At 43.8% G+C, this 20243-nt stretch overlaps 3 protein-coding genes across 3 annotated transcripts; all 3 read left to right on the top strand.

Annotated features, from left to right (window-relative positions):
- Positions 1-2765: 2765 nt before the first annotated feature.
- On the top strand, positions 2766-5234 carry LOC120481571 (uncharacterized). Its single transcript, XM_089128213.1, has 3 exons — positions 2766-2989; positions 3583-3720; positions 3976-5234. Exons 1-3 carry the CDS (start codon positions 2905-2907, stop codon positions 5184-5186), a joined length of 1434 nt encoding a protein of 477 aa, XP_088984339.1. The 5' UTR covers positions 2766-2904; the 3' UTR covers positions 5187-5234.
- Positions 5235-9723: 4489 nt separating this feature from the next.
- On the top strand, positions 9724-12051 carry LOC148981978 (uncharacterized). The gene is made up of 3 exons (XM_089128212.1): positions 9724-9937; positions 10468-10605; positions 10864-12051. Exons 1-3 carry the CDS (start codon positions 9853-9855, stop codon positions 11994-11996), a joined length of 1356 nt encoding a protein of 451 aa, XP_088984338.1. The 5' UTR covers positions 9724-9852; the 3' UTR covers positions 11997-12051.
- A 4500-nt stretch (positions 12052-16551) lies between these two features.
- LOC148981977 (uncharacterized) lies at positions 16552-19387 on the top strand. The gene is made up of 3 exons (XM_089128211.1): positions 16552-16764; positions 17295-17432; positions 17693-19387. The coding sequence occupies exons 1-3, from the start codon at positions 16680-16682 to the stop codon at positions 19330-19332; spliced, it is 1863 nt and encodes a 620-aa protein (XP_088984337.1). The 5' UTR covers positions 16552-16679; the 3' UTR covers positions 19333-19387.
- The last annotated feature ends 856 nt before the right edge of the window (positions 19388-20243 follow it).

The following is a 20243-nucleotide window of genomic DNA, read 5'->3' as shown; positions in this document are numbered from 1 at the left end:
AAAAGGAGTGTTCAACATCCTTGTAGTCACTGATCACTACACTAGGTACGCTCAAGCTTTTCCGACAAAGGACCAAAAAGCTCTCACGGTTGCCAAAGTGTTATGTGAAAGGTATTTTGTTCATTACGGATTACCAGCACGTATACACTCGGATCAGGGACGTGACTTCGAAAGCAAGTTAATTCATGAGTTGCTGAAGACGTTGGGGATTCAGAAGTCAAGAACGACTCCATATCATCCTCAGGGGGATCCGCAGCCTGAGAGATTCAATAGAACTTTGCTGTCGATGCTTGGGACCCTTGACAAGTCTCAGAAGCAAAAGTGGAGTCAGCATGTCAGTCAACTAGTACATGCTTATAATTGTACGCGAAACGACGCAACTGGATATTCCCCCTATGTCCTCATGTTTGGACGGGAAGCAAGACTCCCAATTGATCTCTGTTTCTCTGTCTCATCTGAAGGCGAAGCAGAGAGTTACCAGCAATATGTATCTAAGCTAAGAACAGATCTAAAAAGGGCCTACCAAGTAGCTTCAGATGCTGCAGACAAGAGCCACCAGAAGAACAAAAGACTTCATGATAAAAGAGTTCGAGATCAAGTACTTGAAGAAGGAGATCGGGTTCTAATGAGAAATCTAGGAGTCGCTGGAAAGAACAAGCTGGGAAACAAATGGAGTTCCTTACCGTATGTGGTAGTTAGTAAGATGCCAAACTTACCTGTCTATCGGATAAAACCTGAGAAAGGTAAGGGACCTGTCAAGACATTGCATAGAAATCACCTTCTGCCAATCGGATACCTGGTGAGATTGCCAAAAGAGACAGAAGAAAAGAAAGTACCTCAGAGACCAGCGACAAGGTCCCAGACTCTTCAGCAACCTCTGCTCCATGAATCAGGAACAGCCGAGGTATCTGTGGAAGGAAGTTACGATGACGATGAGTTATCTTCAGATTGCGAGGATGGGGATGCATACATACCTCAAGAAACCATGGAAGAACTTCGAAGACTACCAGAATCCCAGAATCTGAGATCTGTCCTGCAGGAAAGAAGAGTGTCTGTTCCTGTAGATAGTGAACCATTCAGGAGCTGTGAGGGGAAAGAAATATGCTCTATTGAGGATTCTGAGCCAAAGATGATGGATGATACTCTGGAAAGGGAAAGACCTGATAATGTAACAATGCAAGAAGTTGAAAGACCTAACTCTCCGGTGGTAGAAGGGAATAACCTACCTTTTCCTGAAGAACCTGACGGTGAAGAGAATCCAAATGGTCTGGAGCCTGCTAGAGAAATTAGGTCTAAACGAGAAATAAAGCCTGTAGTAAAACTCAGTTATGATGAGTTGGGTAAATCTACAAACCGCCCAATATATACCATTACCCATGGTATGCCAGTGCACTGCAGTTTTATTTCAGAGGGTAGGAGAAGTAATTGTAACACTGTTTGGTGCCACCCTCTTGCTACTTGCCGTAAATGTAGTAGAGTACCTGAGAGGAAGAGAATTAAACACCTGTAAAGTCCCAAAAGTTTGATGAGGACCTCAAACATTTAGAAGGGGGAGGGTGTAGCCCGGTGAGCCCTTGAGCCCTAAATTCACTAAATTACTGTTGGAAAGAAATGTTTATTTACATTTATCAATCTGTGTATTTTACTTATTCTGTGCCTTTACAGTGTTTTCAGATGTATGTATATAGTTAAATATTTGTATATAATATTATTTAATGTTTAATGTTTTATTTACGTACTCACGTATGACGCAATGAAGGGGGTGGTGTGGGAAAGGAGGAAGAAAGAGAGAAGACGAGTCGGAGGAGAAAAGACGATTGTAGAGGCTGATTAAAGGGATTTTCACACGATAATCCTGTAATTACAGACTGAATCTGTCATTAGTATTTGTATTTTGCTAGTAATAACTTTATTTAGCAGTTATTGGTGATATTCGTCATGGATTTCACTCAGCACGTTTACTCCATGCGGTCGTGCGGTGATTAGCACGAGGGACGAGCCGTATCAGATTCATCAGAGTGGATGCCGACCAGATAGCGCTCCAGGTGACCGGAAAAGCCTGGAGTTCCTCTGGCAACGAGGGATAGATCGCCACAACAGATAGCGCTCCAGGTGACCGGAAAAGCCTGGAGTTCCTCTGTTGCCTCGCGGGAGAGAAAGACAGCCGCTCGGTTGAGCCAACGCCACGACATCATCATCATCGTCGCGGGACCCGTCGCGTTCGAGAAAACATCAGGCCTGCAACGTTGGGTGTGTGTGTGAGTGAGAGCGTGATTGTGGGCCCACTTATGTGAGTTTAATCTAAGTTACTGATTATTCATTAGGTTTAATTCCAATTGGAAGACTGTGTTATTGAGTTAGTGCATTCATATCTTTCAGGGAGTTTAACACTTGTGAAGTGTTGGGTTTATTTCAACAAATTGTAACTCATTGAAAAGGATTTAATTTGATATTTTATTTTATTTCATTTTGAAAGAGTGTGTTTTCCCATTTTTATTACTTTTCACATTTCTTTATTTTATCTATTGATTTAGTCAAAAATATATAAAGACTCATCAAACCAGTATTGGATTCAATAGTCTTTATTGCTGCTGAAGGGAATGGTAAATACATTTGATTATCCCAGGTAATCAAAACAGTGAAACATCTATTTACCCAGGCCCCAGCTTTAACGTAGCGGGTATCATTACTGGGGTTACATACACACAGGTGAGTTTCATCAGGGTTGGAGTTACCCGGACTTCCTTGGATCTATAAAATCTTTAGACAGCAATTTATCTTAAGGGGTTCAGCAGCACATCTATTTTCAGTGTAGGTTTGTGAGCTTCATTGTCCCCCCGGCTGACTAATTTGGTGCATCTTCTTCTAGCAGAGTTGATTGTTGTGAGATCGCAGGTCGAGAGGATGACAGCTCGAGTGTACTGCTCATTGAGTGTCGTTTTATTGTGTCTGTTTGCATGTTTCAGCACAAACCACGCTGGAGTCATAGGTAAGAAGATCTTTTAGCTTCTTTATACACAGCCTTAAGAAATGCATAAATGAGTGCCTTAAAAAATATGGTGTACAGTTCAATTAGTTGTAAAAGGAAATTTATGAACAACTTATTAACAGGATATCTTGATCTGCATTGTGCTTTTAACACACCTCACCAGTATTTATATTAACAACTTATTAACTGGATATCTTGATCTGCATTGTGCTTTTAACACACCTCACCAGTAGCGGGGCAGGTTGTAACGGCACTCCGTGTCTTGACTCTAATTGACCATTTAGTTCTAAATGGTATTTCTACTTGATTTGAAGCCGATAAATATACGAATATTTTCAATTTTGAGATACACATTGCAAAACACCTGACTTACAAATGCTGAAAATATTACAACACTCCTGTAGTGTCTGGTAAAGCTGACGGTCGTGCCATGGAGGATGTACTTGTGATCGAGACTGCTTTGTAGGGCAATGTTAACTAAATGTGAAGCTATAAAGTAAAACCTGTTCTGATCTTTGACCACTTTTTTTTCATAAGACTGAATGCTGAAAGTCTCAGTTACTGTATGTTTCTGTTCTGTGTCTTCATCACAGCAAAGCCGGGACCGAGTCCAAGCACGAAATCTGGTGGAGGGAATTGTGCTGAGATGTGTTCCTGTGACCGTGACTGTCCCAACCATGGGAAATGTGGCAGCAATGGATGTGGATGTCGGTGTATTGCTCAAAATAGAGGTATTTATATATTTTTATCTATTAGTGGGCTTTCTCGTTATATCAGATCGTCTTTATTTTATTGTTGTGTGTCAAAAGTATTGAGCCGATAGCACAGTTTTGCTTTACAAATTTAACAGATGAATAATATTTAAAATACAATGCTTTCTGTAAGTAAAAGTTAGTGTTCATGCTTTGAGGGTTTTTTTTTTTCTGTACATCGGGCTAAATGTTACTAAACGGACTAATTAAAACTGACTATCTGAATCTATGCAGTGAAGTCTGCAGCTGAACTGGCAAAGCCTGCAGTTTGTACTGAAAACTGTCAAAAGACTCACCCTGATGCCCAATGTCCTGGCCCTAAGAGCGGTCCTCCAGAGCCTGTAGTGATGCCTGTGGCCGAACCAGCAAAGCCTCCAGTGAAGCCTGTGGCCGAACCAGCAAAGCCTCCAGTGAAGCCTGTGGCCGAACCAGCAAAGCCTGCAGTATGTTCTGAAAACTGTCAAACTCATCCTAATGCCCAATGTCCTGGCCCTAAGGGGGGTCCTCCAGAGCCTGTAGTGATTCCTGCGTCCCAACCAGAGAACCCTGCGGCCGAACCAGAAAAGCCTGCAGTATGTGCTGAAAACTGTCAAAAGACTCACCCTGATGCCCAATGTCCTGGTTGTAAGGGGGGTCCTCCAGAACCTGTAGTGAAGCCTGCGGCCGAACCAGCAAAGCCTGCAGTATGTGCTGAAAACTGTCAAACTCACCCTGATGCCGAATGTCCTGGCCCTAAGGGGGGTCCTCCAGAGCCTGTAGTGATGCCTGCGGCTGAACCAGCAAAGCCTTTAGTGAAGCCTGCGGCCGAACCAGCAAAGCCTGCAGTATGTGCTGAAAACTGTCAAAAGACTCACCCTGATGCCCAATGTCCTGGTTGTAAGGGGGGTCCCCCAGAACCTGTAGTGAAGCCTGTGGCCGAACCAGCAAAGCCTTTAGTGAAGCCTGTGGCCGAACCAGAAAAGCCTGCAGTTTGTGCTGAAAACTGTCAAAAGACTCACCCTGATGCCCAATGTCCTGGCTCTAAGGGGGGTCCTCCAGAGCCTGTAGTGATGCCTGCGTCCCAACCAGGGAAGCCTGCGGCTGAACCAGCAAAGCCTGCAGTATGTGCTGAAAACTGTCAAACTCACCCTAATGCCCAATGTCCTGGCCCTAAGGGGGGTCCCCCAGAACCTGTAGTGAAGCCTGTGGCCGAACCAGCAAAGCCTCAAGTGAAGCCTGTGGCCGAACCAGCAAAGCCTGTAGTATGTGCTGAAAATGGTCAAACTCACCCTAATGCCCAATGTCCTGGCCCTAAGGGGGGTCCTCCAGAACCTATAGTGAAGCCTGTGGCTGAACCAGCAAAGCCTGCAGTATGTTCTGAAAACTGTCAAACTCACCCTAATGCCCAATGTCCTGGTTCTAAGGGGGGTCCTCCTGGCCATAAAGAAAGCCAAGCATGCAGTTAAGTGTTCATTTTTTCATTGTTTTATCTTTAACAAATAAAAAATGGAAATCGATTAATTTGCCTGAAAAGTCTCACTTATTTAGCACGTGTAATGCAACAGCTGTTAGCCAAAGTGCTTCACAATAATTAACCCTCTATGGTACGGTGTTGCCTCCAGGCAACGGTCTTAGTTTTTTGTTTTGTTTTTTTTTTATAAAAATGAATACAATTTTATTGGTCAATGCTCTCTAAGGGGAGGGGAACTCAAATACTAACCAATGAAAATGCAAAAGAGTGGTAACATGACCCAGAGGGGTCCATTGTGTTCATTTCTGCACATGTCACATTGCTCCATATTTTCTCTACTGAAAAGGGCATTTTTCACTAATTTCTGTCCAGATAATCACCTACAAACAATCGTAGTCGCGTTCATTGGCAAGTAAAGAAGTATTTTCGAAAACATTATTTTTGTATATCAAATGTATCATAGGGAATTGCAAAAAACTGCAAGTTGCCTAGAGGCAACGTTGTACCGTAATGGAATCACATGAGGTCATACCAGGCACACAAACCCTAGATTTCAATACACATAGTTTGATTGTAAGGGAAAGAGTTTGAACTATCTAAATGTATCTGCATTTTTTTACAATCTGAAAGCTCTGCATGGTTAACAGGACATTTGGCCACTATAGTGGGTAATCGGACAAATATTGTGTTCGAGGAATGGGGGCTTGGCTTGTGAGTGGTCTGCGGGGGTCAACGGGACATTTGGCCACTATAGTGGGTAATCGGTGAAATAGTGGGTTCATGGGATGGGGTGTTTGGATTGTGAGTGGTCAGCGGAGGTCGACAGGACATTTGGTCAATATAATGGGTAATCGGGCAAATAGTGGGTTTGTGGGACTGGGACATGTGGCTTGTGAGTGGTCAGCGGGGGTCGACGGGACATTTGGCCATTATACGCTGATGTCACGCAGCTGTCATTTTGAAATCGAAAGCGAGGCTCCGGTGGGAAGAATCCTGTAAGTACAGATAGACAACAATGTCTTGGACTACCAACCTGAAGCTGCTGCCGTGACTATTAGATGTTAATATCCAATATAGGATTTGTAAATACAGTGTGTTCCTGTTTTTTAATGTTCTGAATATATATTTTTAAAAAATGTATTTATAAATGTATAAGTTTCACTGTATATAGTCTAAACTATGAATGAAATGTATGTACATTTTTATGTAGTCTACACTTTCGGTTTTCTCCCCACTGCAATCATTTCAAAATGACGGCTGTGTGAAATCAGCATATAGTGGGCAATTGGGCAAATAGTGAGTTCTTGGGACAGGGCGTGGCTTGTGATTGGTCATCGGGGGTTGATGGGACATTTGGCCACAATAGTGGGTTTGTGGGACGGGGGCATATGGCTTGTGAGTGGTCAATGGAGGTTGACGGGACATTTGGCCATTTGGCTACTGGTCCTTCTGGGATCCCCGTGGAGATTCTAAAAGAAGGAGGACCAAAGCTCATCCACCATCTACTCATCAAGGTCTGGGAAAGGGAAGAGCTCCCCACAGAGCTCCGCGATGCCCAAATTGTTCCCATATTCAAGAAAGGGGACAAGGCTGAATGTGGAAACTACAGAGGCATCTCGCTTTTGTCAACAACAGACAAAGTTCTTGCTCGTGTCCTCGCCAACTGCCTGCAACCATTATCTGAGGAGATACTCCCTGAATCACAGTGTGGTTTCCGGTCATCTAGGGGAACAACTGACATGATCTTTTCTGCTCGCCAACTACAAGAAAAGTGTCGGGAACAAGGACTGCCTCTGTACATGGCCTTTATAGATTTGACAAAGGCCTTTGACTCGGTGGATCGGCAGGCACTGTGGAGCATACTATCAAAATATGGATGTCATGCTAAATACATCCGTGTGCTAAGACTACTGCATGATGGCATGTCAGCCACAGTGCTCAACGGTGGCTCTGAATCTGAGTCATTTACTGTAGAAACTGGGATAAAACAGGGATGTATCATTGCACCCACCTTATTCACCATCTTCATTGCAGCCATACTTCACCTTACTGGCCAAGAGTTACCAGAGGGGATCCCAATCCTTTAAAGGACTGACGGCAGGCTCTTCAATCTCAACAGGTTTAAAGCCAAAAGTAAAGTCAGGAGTACCACCATCATAGAGCTGCAAAATGCCGATGATAACGCCATTGCAGCACACTCCCCTGAAGACCTCCAGGGCATTCTAAATGCCTTTGCCAATGCATACAGAGCCCTGGGTTTGGCCTTGAACACCAAGAAAACTAAGGTTCTGTATCAACCACCACCTAAACAGCAAACACAACAGCCAGTTATCAAAGTGGATAACACCTCTCTGGAAAACGTTGATCATTTCACCTACCTTGGCAGCATTCTCTCCTCCAAAGCTGATATAGACTGTGAAGTTAAACATCGCCTGAGCTGTGCCAGCGGAGTCTATGCCAAACTCAGGACAAGAGTCTTTGATGACCGAGACCTGAGGGCTCAAACCAAGGTCCTGGTTTACAGAGCTAAGATCCTCCCAACTCTGTTGTATGGAGCTGATTCCTGGACAATCTACAGCAGACATCTGAGAGCACTGGAACTATTTCATCAAAGAGCCTTAAGGAAAATCTTGAGGATCAATTGGGAAGACAAACGTACAAACTCCAGTATTCTGGAAGAAACAAATATGCCCAGCATCACTACCATTACTGTATAATGCAGCACCAACTGATGGACAGGACATGTCATCCGCATGCCCAACAACCATCTCCCAAAGCAGATCCTGTACTCCCAGCTAAAGGAAGGACAGCAAGCCCCTGCTGGGCCAAAGAAACGCTTTAAGGACAATATTAAGACCAACCTGAAAAAGTTTAACATCATATCTGGCGACTGGGAGAATCTAGCATTTAACAGGTCCTATTGGAGATAGGCAGTGCTTTAAGGTGCAGCACACCACGAAACAGAACTTCGCCGTGCCGCAGATGCAAAGCGGAAGCACCGCAAGGACACACAGAGAAAGGCCCAACCACAGCACAACACCTCAACCTTTCAATGCCAACACTGCAGCAGAATCTGTGGATCAAGGATCGGCCTCTACAGCCACCTGAGGATCCACGAATAAGCTGACCCAACGTGTATACAAAATTGGTGTATACAACATAATGAAGCAAGAAGGGCTTGTGCATACAACATCTGTTAAAAGCATGCATACAAAACACAGCGTCCGGAATAAATCCGCGGGATGAGCCAAGTACACGCACAATTATAGGGCAGACAGCTGAAACCAATGTAGAACACAGAAACGACGTTTCTCATGACATATCTGGCATTGTTTTGCTCATCGAATTAACGTTGAGCCAACGTCGGACGCGCCGTTCTTCAAAACTAACTGAAAATCGACGCAATTGGTTTGCTTTCCTAACGTTGAAACGATGTTGATTTCAAGTTGATTTTCAGTTAGTTTTGAAGAATGTAGCGTCTAATGTTGGTTCAACGTTAATTCAATGAGCAAAACAATGCCAGATCAACGTTGTTTCGATGTCATATTTCCACGTTGATTCAATGTCAGTTTGTTGGGCCTCCATGTGGTGGCAGTCAGATACTACTGGCCTGTCCCTCACAGGCTCAAAGGTGTAACCCATGCTGTTAAAAGTGCTCATTTTCGTCTGTGTATGACCTGCAGCTGTTGTCTATACACCTCCGCGGGTCCTACCATGCCAGTGACGTCATCGAAATTGCCAGCACTCTTATACTAACAAGTGCAATTTTTGTGTTGCTGATTAAAAGCTATATGTTCATATTTTTTCATTAAAAATTTTAGTGTCATTTACTTTTAATTGCCATAAAAAAACACGTTTTCGACGTCTATTATTATTTTTTTTCAGTTCAGTTCATCTTTAAGGTCTTTTGCCTTTATAGGGCAGAGTTGCTCTCCACCGACTGCGCTGATCAAAAGCATGATGGGAAACCACTTGCTCATTGGTTTAAACAACCGTGATGTATTGTTGTCTTTTAAAATGTTTGATTTTAAAACTCTGATATGTTTTATGTGTATACATATGTTATAAGTGAATAAACACTCTGACAGTGTGATATGGGTTATTATGTGATGTCATTTTACAATATATAAAAAACACATGTCTGTATTAAAGAAAAAAATGATTGATAAACACATATTTGGAATGTATTTCAATAACAAGTACTTTGAGTTTCTTGTTCATTATATTTATTTTCATATAAAAAGCAACAGAACTTAAATTACATCCAGGTTATTAGCAACACTGTGCACGAGCCTGAATCCCGATTTCAGTCTTTGATCTCACACGTGTCAGACCCACTGCGAGAAATGAGATCTGTCCGGCTTGCCTGCGCTTTTTTCACTCCAGAGCGCCACTCCTCCAAACCTAATCAAACACACCTGAACAAGCTAATCAAGGTGTTCTAGATTAGGCTTCTAGAAAGATACACACAGGTGAGTTTCATCAGGGTTGGAGTTACCCAGACTTCCTTGGATCTATAAAATCTTTAGACAGCAATTTATTTTAAGGGATTCGGATCTCTTTTCAGTGTAGGTTTGTGAGCTTCATTGTCCCCCCGGCTGACTAATTTGGTGCATCTTCTTCTAGCAGAGTTGATTGTTGTGAGGTTGCAGGTCGAGAGGATGACAGCTCGAGTGTACTGCTCATTGAGTGTCGTTTTATTGTGTCTGTTTGCATGTTTCAGCACAAACCACGCTGGAGTCATAGGTAAGAAAATCTTTTAGCTTCTTTACACAGCCTGAAGAAATGCATAAATAAGTGCCTTACAAAATATGGTGTACAGTTCAATTAGTTGTAAAAGGAAATTTATGAACAACTTATTAACTGGATATCTTGATCTGCATTGTGCTTTTGAACACACCTCAGGTTGTGTTAAACACAGGGCAGGTTGTAACGGCACTCCGTGTCTTGACCCTAATTGACCATTTAGTTCTAAATGGTATTTCTACTTGATTTGAAGCCGATAAATATACGAATATTTTCAATTTTGAGACACATTGCAAAACACCTGACTTACAAATGCTGAAAATATTACAACACTCCTGTAGTGTCTGGTAAAGCTGACGGTCGTGCCATGGAGGATGTACTTGTGATTGAGACTGCTTTGTAGGACAATGTTAACTAAATGTGAAGCTATAAAGTAAAACCTGTTCTGATCTTTGACCACTTTTTTTTCATAAGACTGAATGCTGAAAGTCTCAGTTACTGTATGTTTCTGTTCTGTGTCTTCATCACAGCAAAGCCGGGACCGAGTCCAAGCACGAAATCTGGTGGAGGGAATTTTGCTGAGATGTGTTCCTGTGACCGTGACTGTCCCAACCATAGGAAATGTGGCAGCAATGGATGTGGATGTCAGTGTATGGCTCAAAATACAGGTATTTATATATTTTAATCTATTAGTGGGCTTTCTCGTTATATCAGATCGTCTTTATTTTATTGTTGTGTGTCAAAAGTATTGAGCCGATAGCACAGTTTTGCTTTACAAATTTAACAGATGAATATTATTTAAAATACAATGCTTTCTGTAAGTAAAAGTTACTGTTCATGCTTTGAGGGTTTTTTTTTTTTTTCTGTACATCGGGCTAAATGTTGCTAAACGGACTAATTAAAACTGACTATCTGAATCTATGCAGTGAAGTCTGCAGCTGAACTGGCAAAGCCTGCAGTTTGTACTGAAAACTGTCAAAAGACTCACCCTGATGCCCAATGTCCTGGCCCTAAGAGCGGTCCTCCAGAGCCTGTAGTGAAGCCTGTGGCCGAACCAGCAAAGCCTCCAGTGAAGCTTGTGGCCGAACCAGCAAAGCCTCCAGTGAAGCCTGTGGCTGAACCAGCAAAGCCTCCAGTGAAGCCTGTGGCTGAACCAGCAAAGCCTGCAGTATGTTCTGAAAACTGTCAAACTCATCCTAATGCCCAATGTCCTGGCCCTAAGGGGGGTCCTCCAGAGCCTGTAGTGATTCCTGCGTCCCAACCAGAGAACCCTGCGGCCGAACCAGCAAAGCCTGCAGTATGTGCTGAAAACTGTCAAACTCACCCTAATGCCGAATGTCCTGGCCCTAAGGGGGGTCCTCCAGAGCCTGTAGTGATGCCTGCGGCTGAACCAGCAAAGCCTTTAGTGAAGCCTGCGGCCGAACCAGCAAAGCCTGCAGTATGTGCTGAAAACTGTCAAAAGACTCACCCTGATGCCCAATGTCCTGGTTGTAAGGGGGGTCCCCCAGAACCTGTAGTGAAGCCTGCGGCCGAACCAGCAAAGCCTGCAGTATGTGCTGAAAACTGTCAAAAGACTCACCCTGATACCCAATGTCCTGGCTCTAAGGGGGGTCCTCCAGAGCCTGTAGTGATGCCTGCGTCCCAACCAGGGAAGCCTGCGGCTGAACCAGCAAAGCCTGCAGTATGTGCTGAAAACTGTCAAACTCACCCTAATGCCCAATGTCCTGGCCCTAAGGGGGGTCCCCCAGAACCTGTAGTGAAGCCTGTGGCCGAACCAGCAAAGCCTCAAGTGAAGCCTGTGGCCGAACCAGCAAAGCCTGTAGTATGTGCTGAAAATGGTCAAACTCACCCTAATGCCCAATGTCCTGGCCCTAAGGGGGGTCCCCCAGAACCTATAGTGAAGCCTGTGGCTGAACCAGCAAAGCCTCCAGTGAAGCCTGTGGCTGAACCAGCAAAGCCTGCAGTATGTTCTGAAAACTGTCAAACTCACCCTAATGCCCAATGTCCTGGTTCTAAGGGGGGTCCTCCTGGCCATAAAGAAAGCCAAGCATGCAGTTAAGTGTTCATTTTTCCATTGTTTTATCTTTAACAAATAAAAAATGGAAATCGATTAATTTGCCTGAAAAGTCTCACTTATTTAGCACGTGTAATGCAACAGCTGTTAGCCAAAGTGCTTCACAATAATTAACCCTCTATGGTACGGTGTTGCCTCCAGGCAACGGTCTTAGTTTTTTGTTTTGTTTTTTTTTAATAAAAATGAATACAATTTTATTGGTCAATGCTCTCTAAGGGGAGGGGAACTCAAATACTAACCAATGAAAATGCAAAAGAGTGGTAACATGACCCAGAGGGGTCCATTGTGTTCATTTCTGCACATGTCACATTGCTCCATATTTTCTCTACTGAAAAGGGCATTTTTCACTAATTTCTGTCCAGATAATCACCTACAAACAATCGTAGTCGCGTTCATTGGCAAGTAAAGAAGTATTTTCAAAAACATTATTTTTGTATATCAAATGTATCATAGGGAATTGCAAAAAACTGCAAGTTGCCTAGAGGCAACGTTGTACCGTAATGGAATCACATGAGGTCATACCAGGCACACAAACCCTAGATTTCAATACACATAGTTTGATTGTAAGGGAAAGAGTTTGTACTATCTAAATGTATCTGCATTTTTTACAATCTGAAAGCTCTGCATGGTTAACAGGACATTTGGCCACTATAGTGGGTAATCGGACAAATATTGTGTTCGAGGAATGGGGGCTTGGCTTGTGAGTGGTCTGCGGGGGTCGACGGGACATTTGGCCACTATAGTGGGTAATCGGTGAAATAGTGGGTTCATGGGATGGGGCGTTTGGCTTGTGAGTGGTCAGCGGAGGTCGACAGGACATTTGGTCAATATAATGGGTAATCGGGCAAATAGTGGGTTTGTGGGACTGGGACATGTGGCTTGGGAGTGGTCAGCGGGGGTCGACGGGACATTTGGCCATTATACGCTGATGTCACGCAGCTGTCATTTTGAAATCGAAAGCGAGGCTCCGGTGGGAAGAATCCTGTAAGTACAGATAGACAACAATGTCTTGGACTACCAACCTGAAGCTGCTGCCGTGACTATTAGATGTTAATATCCAATATAGGATTTGTAAATGCAGTGTGTTCCTGTTTTTTAATGTTCTGAATATATATTTTTAAAAAATGTATTTATAAATGTATAAGTTTCACTGTATATAGTCTAAACTATGAATGAAATGTATGTACATTTTTATGTAGTCTACACTTTCGGTTTTCTTCCCACTGCAATCATTTCAAAATGACGGCTGTGTGAAATCAGCATATAGTGGGCAATTGGGCAAATAGTGAGTTCTTGGGACAGGGCGTGGCTTGTGATTGGTCATCGGGGGTTGATGGGACATTTGGCCACAATAGTGGGTTTGTGGGACGGGGGCATATGGCTTGTGAGTGGTCAATGGAGGTTGACGGGACATTTGGCCATTTGGCTACTGGTCCTTCTGGGATCCCCGTGGAGATTCTAAAGGAAGGAGGACCAAAGCTCATCCACCATCTACTCATCAAGGTCTGGGAAAGGGAAGAGCTCCCCACAGAGCTCCGCGATGCCCAAATTGTTCCCATATTCAAGAAAGGGGACAAGGCTGAATGTGGAAACTACAGAGGCATCTCGCTTTTGTCAACAACAGACAAAGTTCTTGCTCGTGTCCTCGCCAACTGCCTGCAACCATTATCTGAGCAGATACTCCCTGAATCACAGTGTGGTTTCCGGTCATCTAGGGGAACAACTGACATGATCTTTTCTGCTCGCCAACTACAAGAAAAGTGTCGGGAACAAGGACTGCCTCTGTACATGGCCTTTATAGATTTGACAAAGGCCTTTAACTCGGTGGATCGGCAGGCACTGTGGAGCATACTATCAAAATATGGATGTCATGCTAAATACATCCGTGTGCTAAGACTACTGCATGATGGCATGTCAGCCACAGTGCTCAACGGTGGCTCTGAATCTGAGTCATTTACTGTAGAAACTGGGATAAAACAGGGATGTATCATTGCACCCACCTTATTCACCATCTTCATTGCAGCCATACTTCACCTTACTGGCCAAGAGTTACCAGAGGGGATCCCAATCCTTTAAAGGACTGACGGCAGGCTCTTCAATCTCAACAGGTTTAAAGCCAAAAGTAAAGTCAGGAGTACCACCATCATAGAGCTGCAAAATGCCGATGATAACGCCATTGCAGCACACTCCCCTGAAGACCTCCAGGGCATTCTAAATGCCTTTGCCAAGGCATACAGAGCCCTGGGTTTGGCCTTGAACACCAAGAAAACTAAGTTTCTGTATTAACCACCACCTAAACAGCAATCACAACAGCCAGTTATCAAAGTGGATAACACCTCTCTGGAAAACGTTGATCATTTCACCTACCTTGGCAGCATTCTCTCCTCCAAAGCTGATATAGACTGTGAAGTTAAACATCGCCTGAGCTGTGCCAGCGGAGTCTACGCCAAACTCAGGACAAGAGTCTTTTATGACTGAGACCTGAGGGCTCAAACCAAGGTCCTGGTTTACAGAGCTGTGATCCTCCCAACTCTGTTGTATGGAGCTGATTCCTGGACAAACTACAGCAGACATCTGAGAGCACTGGAACTATTTCATCAAAGAGCCTTAAGGAAAATCTTGAGGATCAATTGGGAAGACAAACGTACAAACTCCAGTATTCTGGAAGAAACAAATATGCCCAGCATCACTACCATTACTGTATAATGCAGCACCAACTCCGATGGACAGGACATGTCATCCGCATGCCCAACAACCGTCTCCCAAAGCAGATCCTGTACTCCCAGCTAAAGGAAGGACAGCAAGCCCCTGCTGTGCCAAAGAAACGCTTTAAGGACAATATTAAGACCAACCTGAAAAAGTTTAACATCATATCTGGCGACTGGGAGAATCTAGCATTTAACAGGTCCTATTGGAGATAGGCAGTGCTTTAAGGTGCAGCACACCACGAAACAGAACTTCGCCGTGCCGCAGATGCAAAGCGGAAGCACTGCAAAGACAAACAGAGAAAGGCTCAACCACAGCACAACCCCTCAACCTTTCAATGCCAACACTGCAGCAGAATCTGTGGATCAAGGATCGGCCTCTACAGCCACCTGAGGATCCACGAATAAGCTGACCCAACGTGTATACAAAATTGGTGTATACAACATAATGAAGCAAGAAGGGCTTGTGCATACAACATCTGTTAAAAGCATCCATACAAAACACAGCGTCCGGAATAAATCCGCGGGATGAGCCAAGTACACGCACAATTATAGGGCAGACAGCTGAAACCAATGTAGAACACAGAAAAGACGTTTCTCATGACATAGAAACAACGTTGATCTGGCATTGTTTTGCTCATCGAATTAACGTTGAACCAACGTCGGACGTGCCGTTCTTCAAAACTAACTGAAAATCGACGCAATTGGTTTGCTTTCCTAACGTTGAAACGATGTTGATTTCAAGTTGATTTTCAGTTAGTTTTGAAGAATGGCACATCTAACGTTGGTTCAATGTTAATTCGATGAGCAAAACAATGCCAGATCAACATTGTTTCGATGTCATGTTTCCACGTTGATTCAATGTCAGTTTGTTGGGCCTCCATGTGGTGGCAGTCAGATACTACTGGCCTGTCCCTCACAGGCTCAAAGGTGTAACCCATGCTGTTAAAAGTGCTCATTTTCGTCTGTGTATGACCTGCAGCTGTTGTCTATACCTCCGCAGGTCCTACCATGCCAGTGACGTCATCGAAATTGCCAGCACTCTTATACTAACAAGTGCAATTTTTGTGTTGCTGATTAAAAGCTATATGTTCATTTTTTTTTTTATTAAAAATTTTAGTGTCATTTACTTTTAATTGCCATAAAAAAAAACACGTTTTCGACATCTATTATTTTTTTTTTTTCAGTTCAGTTCATCTTTAAGGTCTTTTGCCTTTATAGGGCAGAGTTGCTCTCCACCGACTGCGCTGATCAAAAGCATGATGGGAAACCACTTGCTCATTGGTTTAAACAACCGTGATGTATTGTTGTCTTTTAAAATGTTTGATTTTAAAACTCTGATATGTTTTATGTGTATACATATGTTATAAGTGAATAAACACTCTGACAGTGTGATATGGGTTATTATGTGATGTCATTTTACAATATATAAAAAACACATGTCTGTATTAAAGAAAAAAATGATTGATAAACACATATTTGGAATGTATTTCAATAACAAGTACTTTGAGTTTCTTGTTCATTATATTTATTTTCATATAAAAAGCAACAGAACTTAAATTACATCCAGGTTATTAGCAACACTGTGCACGAGCCTGAATCCCGATTTCAGTCTTTGATCTCACACGTGTCAGACCCACTGCGAGAAAAGAGATCTGTCCGGCTTGCCTGTGCTTTTTTCACTCCAGAGCGCCACTCCTCCAAACCTAATCAAACACACCTGAACAAGCTAATCAAGGTGTTCTAGATTAGGCTTCTAGAAAGATACACACAGGTGAGTTTCATCAGGGTTGGAGTTACCCAGACTTCCTTGGATCTATAAAATCTTTAGACAGCAATTTATCTTAAGGGATTCGGATCTCTTTTCAGTGTAGGTTTGTGAGCTTCATTGTCCCCCCGGCTGACTAATTTGGTGCATCTTCTTCTAGCAGAGTTGATTGTTGTGAGGTTGCAGGTCGAGAGGATGACAGCTCGAGTGTACTGCTCATTGAGTGTCGTTTTATTGTGTCTGTTTGCATGTTTCAGCACAAACCACGCTGGAGTCATAGGTAAGAAAATCTTTTAGCTTCTTTACACAGCCTGAAGAAATGCATAAATAAGTGCCTTACAAAATATGGTGTACAGTTCAATTAGTTGTAAAAGGAAATTTATGAACAACTTATTAACTGGATATCTTGATCTGCATTGTGCTTTTGAACACACCTCAGGTTGTGTTAAACACAGGGCAGGTTGTAACGGCACTCCGTGTCTTGACCCTAATTGACCATTTAGTTCTAAATGGTATTTCTACTTGATTTGAAGCCGATAAATATACGAATATTTTCAATTTTGAGACACATTGCAAAACACCTGACTTACAAATGCTGAAAATATTACAACACTCCTGTAGTGTCTGGTAAAGCTGACTGTCGTGCCATGGAGGATGTACTTGTGATTGAGACTGCTTTGTAGGACAATGTTAACTAAATGTGAAGCTATAAAGTAAAACCTGTTCTGATCTTTGACCACTTTTTTTTCATAAGACTGAATGCTGAAAGTCTCAGTTACTGTATGTTTCTGTTCTGTGTCTTCATCACAGCAAAGCCGGGACCGAGTCCAAGCACGAAATCTGGTGGAGGGAATTGTGCTGAGATGTGTTCCTGTGACCGTGACTGTCCCAACCATAGGAAATGTGGCAGCAATGGATGTGGATGTCAGTGTATGGCTCAAAATACAGGTATTTATATATTTTAATCTATTAGTGGGCTTTCTCGTTATATCAGATCGTCTTTATTTTATTGTTGTGTGTCAAAAGTATTGAGCCGATAGCACAGTTTTGCTTTACAAATTTAACAGATGAATAATATTTAAAATACAATGCTTTCTGTAAGTAAAAGTTACTGTTCATGCATTGAGGGTTTTTTTTTTTTTTTTCTGTACATCGGGCTAAATGTTGCTAAACGGACTAATTAAAACTGACTATCTGAATCTATGCAGTGAAGTCTGCAGCTGAACTGGCAAAGCCTGCAGTTTGTACTGAAAACTGTCAAAAGACTCACCCTGATGCCCAATGTCCTGGCCCTAAGAGCGGTCCTCCAGAGCCTGTAGTGAAGCCTGTGGCCGAACCAGCAAAGCCTCCAGTGAAGCTTGTGGCCGAACCAGCAAAGCCTCCAGTGAAGCCTGTGGCTGAACCAGCAAAGCCTGCAGTATGTTCTGAAAACTGTCAAACTCATCCTAATGCCCAATGTCCTGGCCCTAAGGGGGGTCCTCCAGAGCCTGTAGTGATTCCTGCGTCCCAACCAGAGAACCCTGCGGCCGAACCAGCAAAGCCTGCAGTATGTGCTGAAAACTGTCAAACTCACCCTAATGCCGAATGTCCTGGCCCTAAGGGGGGTCCTCCAGAGCCTGTAGTGATGCCTGCGGCTGAACCAGCAAAGCCTTTAGTGAAGCCTGCGGCCGAACCAGCAAAGCCTGCAGTATGTGCTGAAAACTGTCAAAAGACTCACCCTGATGCCCAATGTCCTGGTTGTAAGGGGGGTCCCCCAGAACCTGTAGATAAGCCTGTGGCCGAACCAGCAAAGCCTCCAGTGAAGCCTGTGGCCGAACCAGAAAAGCCTGCAGTTTGTGCTGAAAACTGTCAAAAGACTCACCCTGATGCCCAATGTCCTGGTTGTAAGGGGGGTCCCCCAGAACCTGTAGTGAAGCCTGTGGCCGAACCAGCAAAGCCTTTAGTGAAGCCTGCGGCCGACCCAGCAAAGCCTGCAGTATGTGCTGAAAACTGTCAAACTCACCCTGATGCCGAATGTCCTGGCCCTAAGGGGGGTCCTCCAGAGCCTGTAGTGATGCCTGCGGCTGAACCAGCAAAGCCTTTAGTGAAGCCTGCGGCCGAACCAGCAAAGCCTGCAGTATGTGCTGAAAACTGTCAAAAGACTCACCCTGATGCCCAATGTCCTGGTTGTAAGGGGGGTCCCCCAGAACCTGTAGTGAAGCCTGTGGCCGAACCAGCAAAGCCTTTAGTGAAGCCTGCGGCCGAACCAGCAAAGCCTGCAGTATGTGCTGAAAACTGTCAAAAGACTCACCCTGATGCCCAATGTCCTGGTTGTAAGGGGGGTCCCCCAGAACCTGTAGTGAAGCCTGCGGCCGAACCAGCAAAGCCTGCAGTATGTGCTGAAAACTGTCAAAAGACTCACCCTGATACCCAATGTCCTGGCTCTAAGGGGGGTCCTCCAGAGCCTGTAGTGATGCCTGCGTCCCAACCAGGGAAGCCTGCGGCTGAACCAGCAAAGCCTGCAGTATGTGCTGAAAACTGTCAAACTCACCCTAATGCCCAATGTCCTGGCCCTAAGGGGGGTCCCCCAGAACCTGTAGTGAAGCCTGTGGCCGAACCAGCAAAGCCTCAAGTGAAGCCTGTGGCCGAACCAGCAAAGCCTGTAGTATGTGCTGAAAATGGTCAAACTCACCCTAATGCCCAATGTCCTGGCCCTAAGGGGGGTCCCCCAGAACCTATAGTGAAGCCTGTGGCTGAACCAGCAAAGCCTGCAGTATGTTCTGAAAACTGTCAAACTCACCCTAATGCCCAATGTCCTGGTTCTAAGGGGGGTCCTCCTGGCCATAAAGAAAGCCAAGCATGCAGTTAAGTGTTCATTTTTCCATTGTTTTATCTTTAACAAATAAAAAATGGAAATCGATTAATTTGCCTGAAAAGTCTCACTTATTTAGCACGTGTAATGCAACAGCTGTTAGCCAAAGTGCTTCACAATAATTAACCCTCTATGGTACGGTGTTGCCTCCAGGCAACGGTCTTAGTTTTTTGTTTTGTTTTTTTTTAATAAAAATGAATACAATTTTATTGGTCAATGCTCTCTAAGGGGAGGGGAACTCAAATACTAACCAATGAAAATGCAAAAGAGTGGTAACATGACCCAGAGGGGTCCATTGTGTTCATTTCTGCACATGTCACATTGCTCCATATTTTCTCTACTGAAAAGGGCATTTTTCACTAATTTCTGTCCAGATAATCACCTACAAACAATCGTAGTCGCGTTCATTGGCAAGTAAAGAAGTATTTTCAAAAACATTATTTTTGTATATCAAATGTATCATAGGGAATTGCAAAAAACTGCAAGTTGCCTAGAGGCAACGTTGTACCGTAATGGAATCACATGAGGTCATACCAGGCACACAAACCCTAGATTTCAATACACATAGTTTGATTGTAAGGGAAAGAGTTTGTACTATCTAAATGTATCTGCATTTTTTACAATCTGAAAGCTCTGCATGGTTAACAGGACATTTGGCCACTATAGTGGGTAATCGGACAAATATTGTGTTCGAGGAATGGGGGCTTGGCTTGTGAGTGGTCTGCGGGGGTCGACGGGACATTTGGCCACTATAGTGGGTAATCGGTGAAATAGTGGGTTCATGGGATGGGGCGTTTGGCTTGTGAGTGGTCAGCGGAGGTCGACAGGACATTTGGTCAATATAATGGGTAATCGGGCAAATAGTGGGTTTGTGGGACTGGGACATGTGGCTTGGGAGTGGTCAGCGG

The sequence above is a fragment of the Pimephales promelas genome, chromosome 3 (assembly GCF_988280905.1).
Source record: "Pimephales promelas chromosome 3, fPimPro1.hap1.1, whole genome shotgun sequence".
Classification (NCBI taxonomy): Eukaryota; Metazoa; Chordata; class Actinopteri; order Cypriniformes; family Leuciscidae; genus Pimephales; species Pimephales promelas.
The sequence above is the reverse complement of the archived record's forward strand: the minus strand, read 5'-3'. Positions and strand labels throughout refer to the sequence as shown.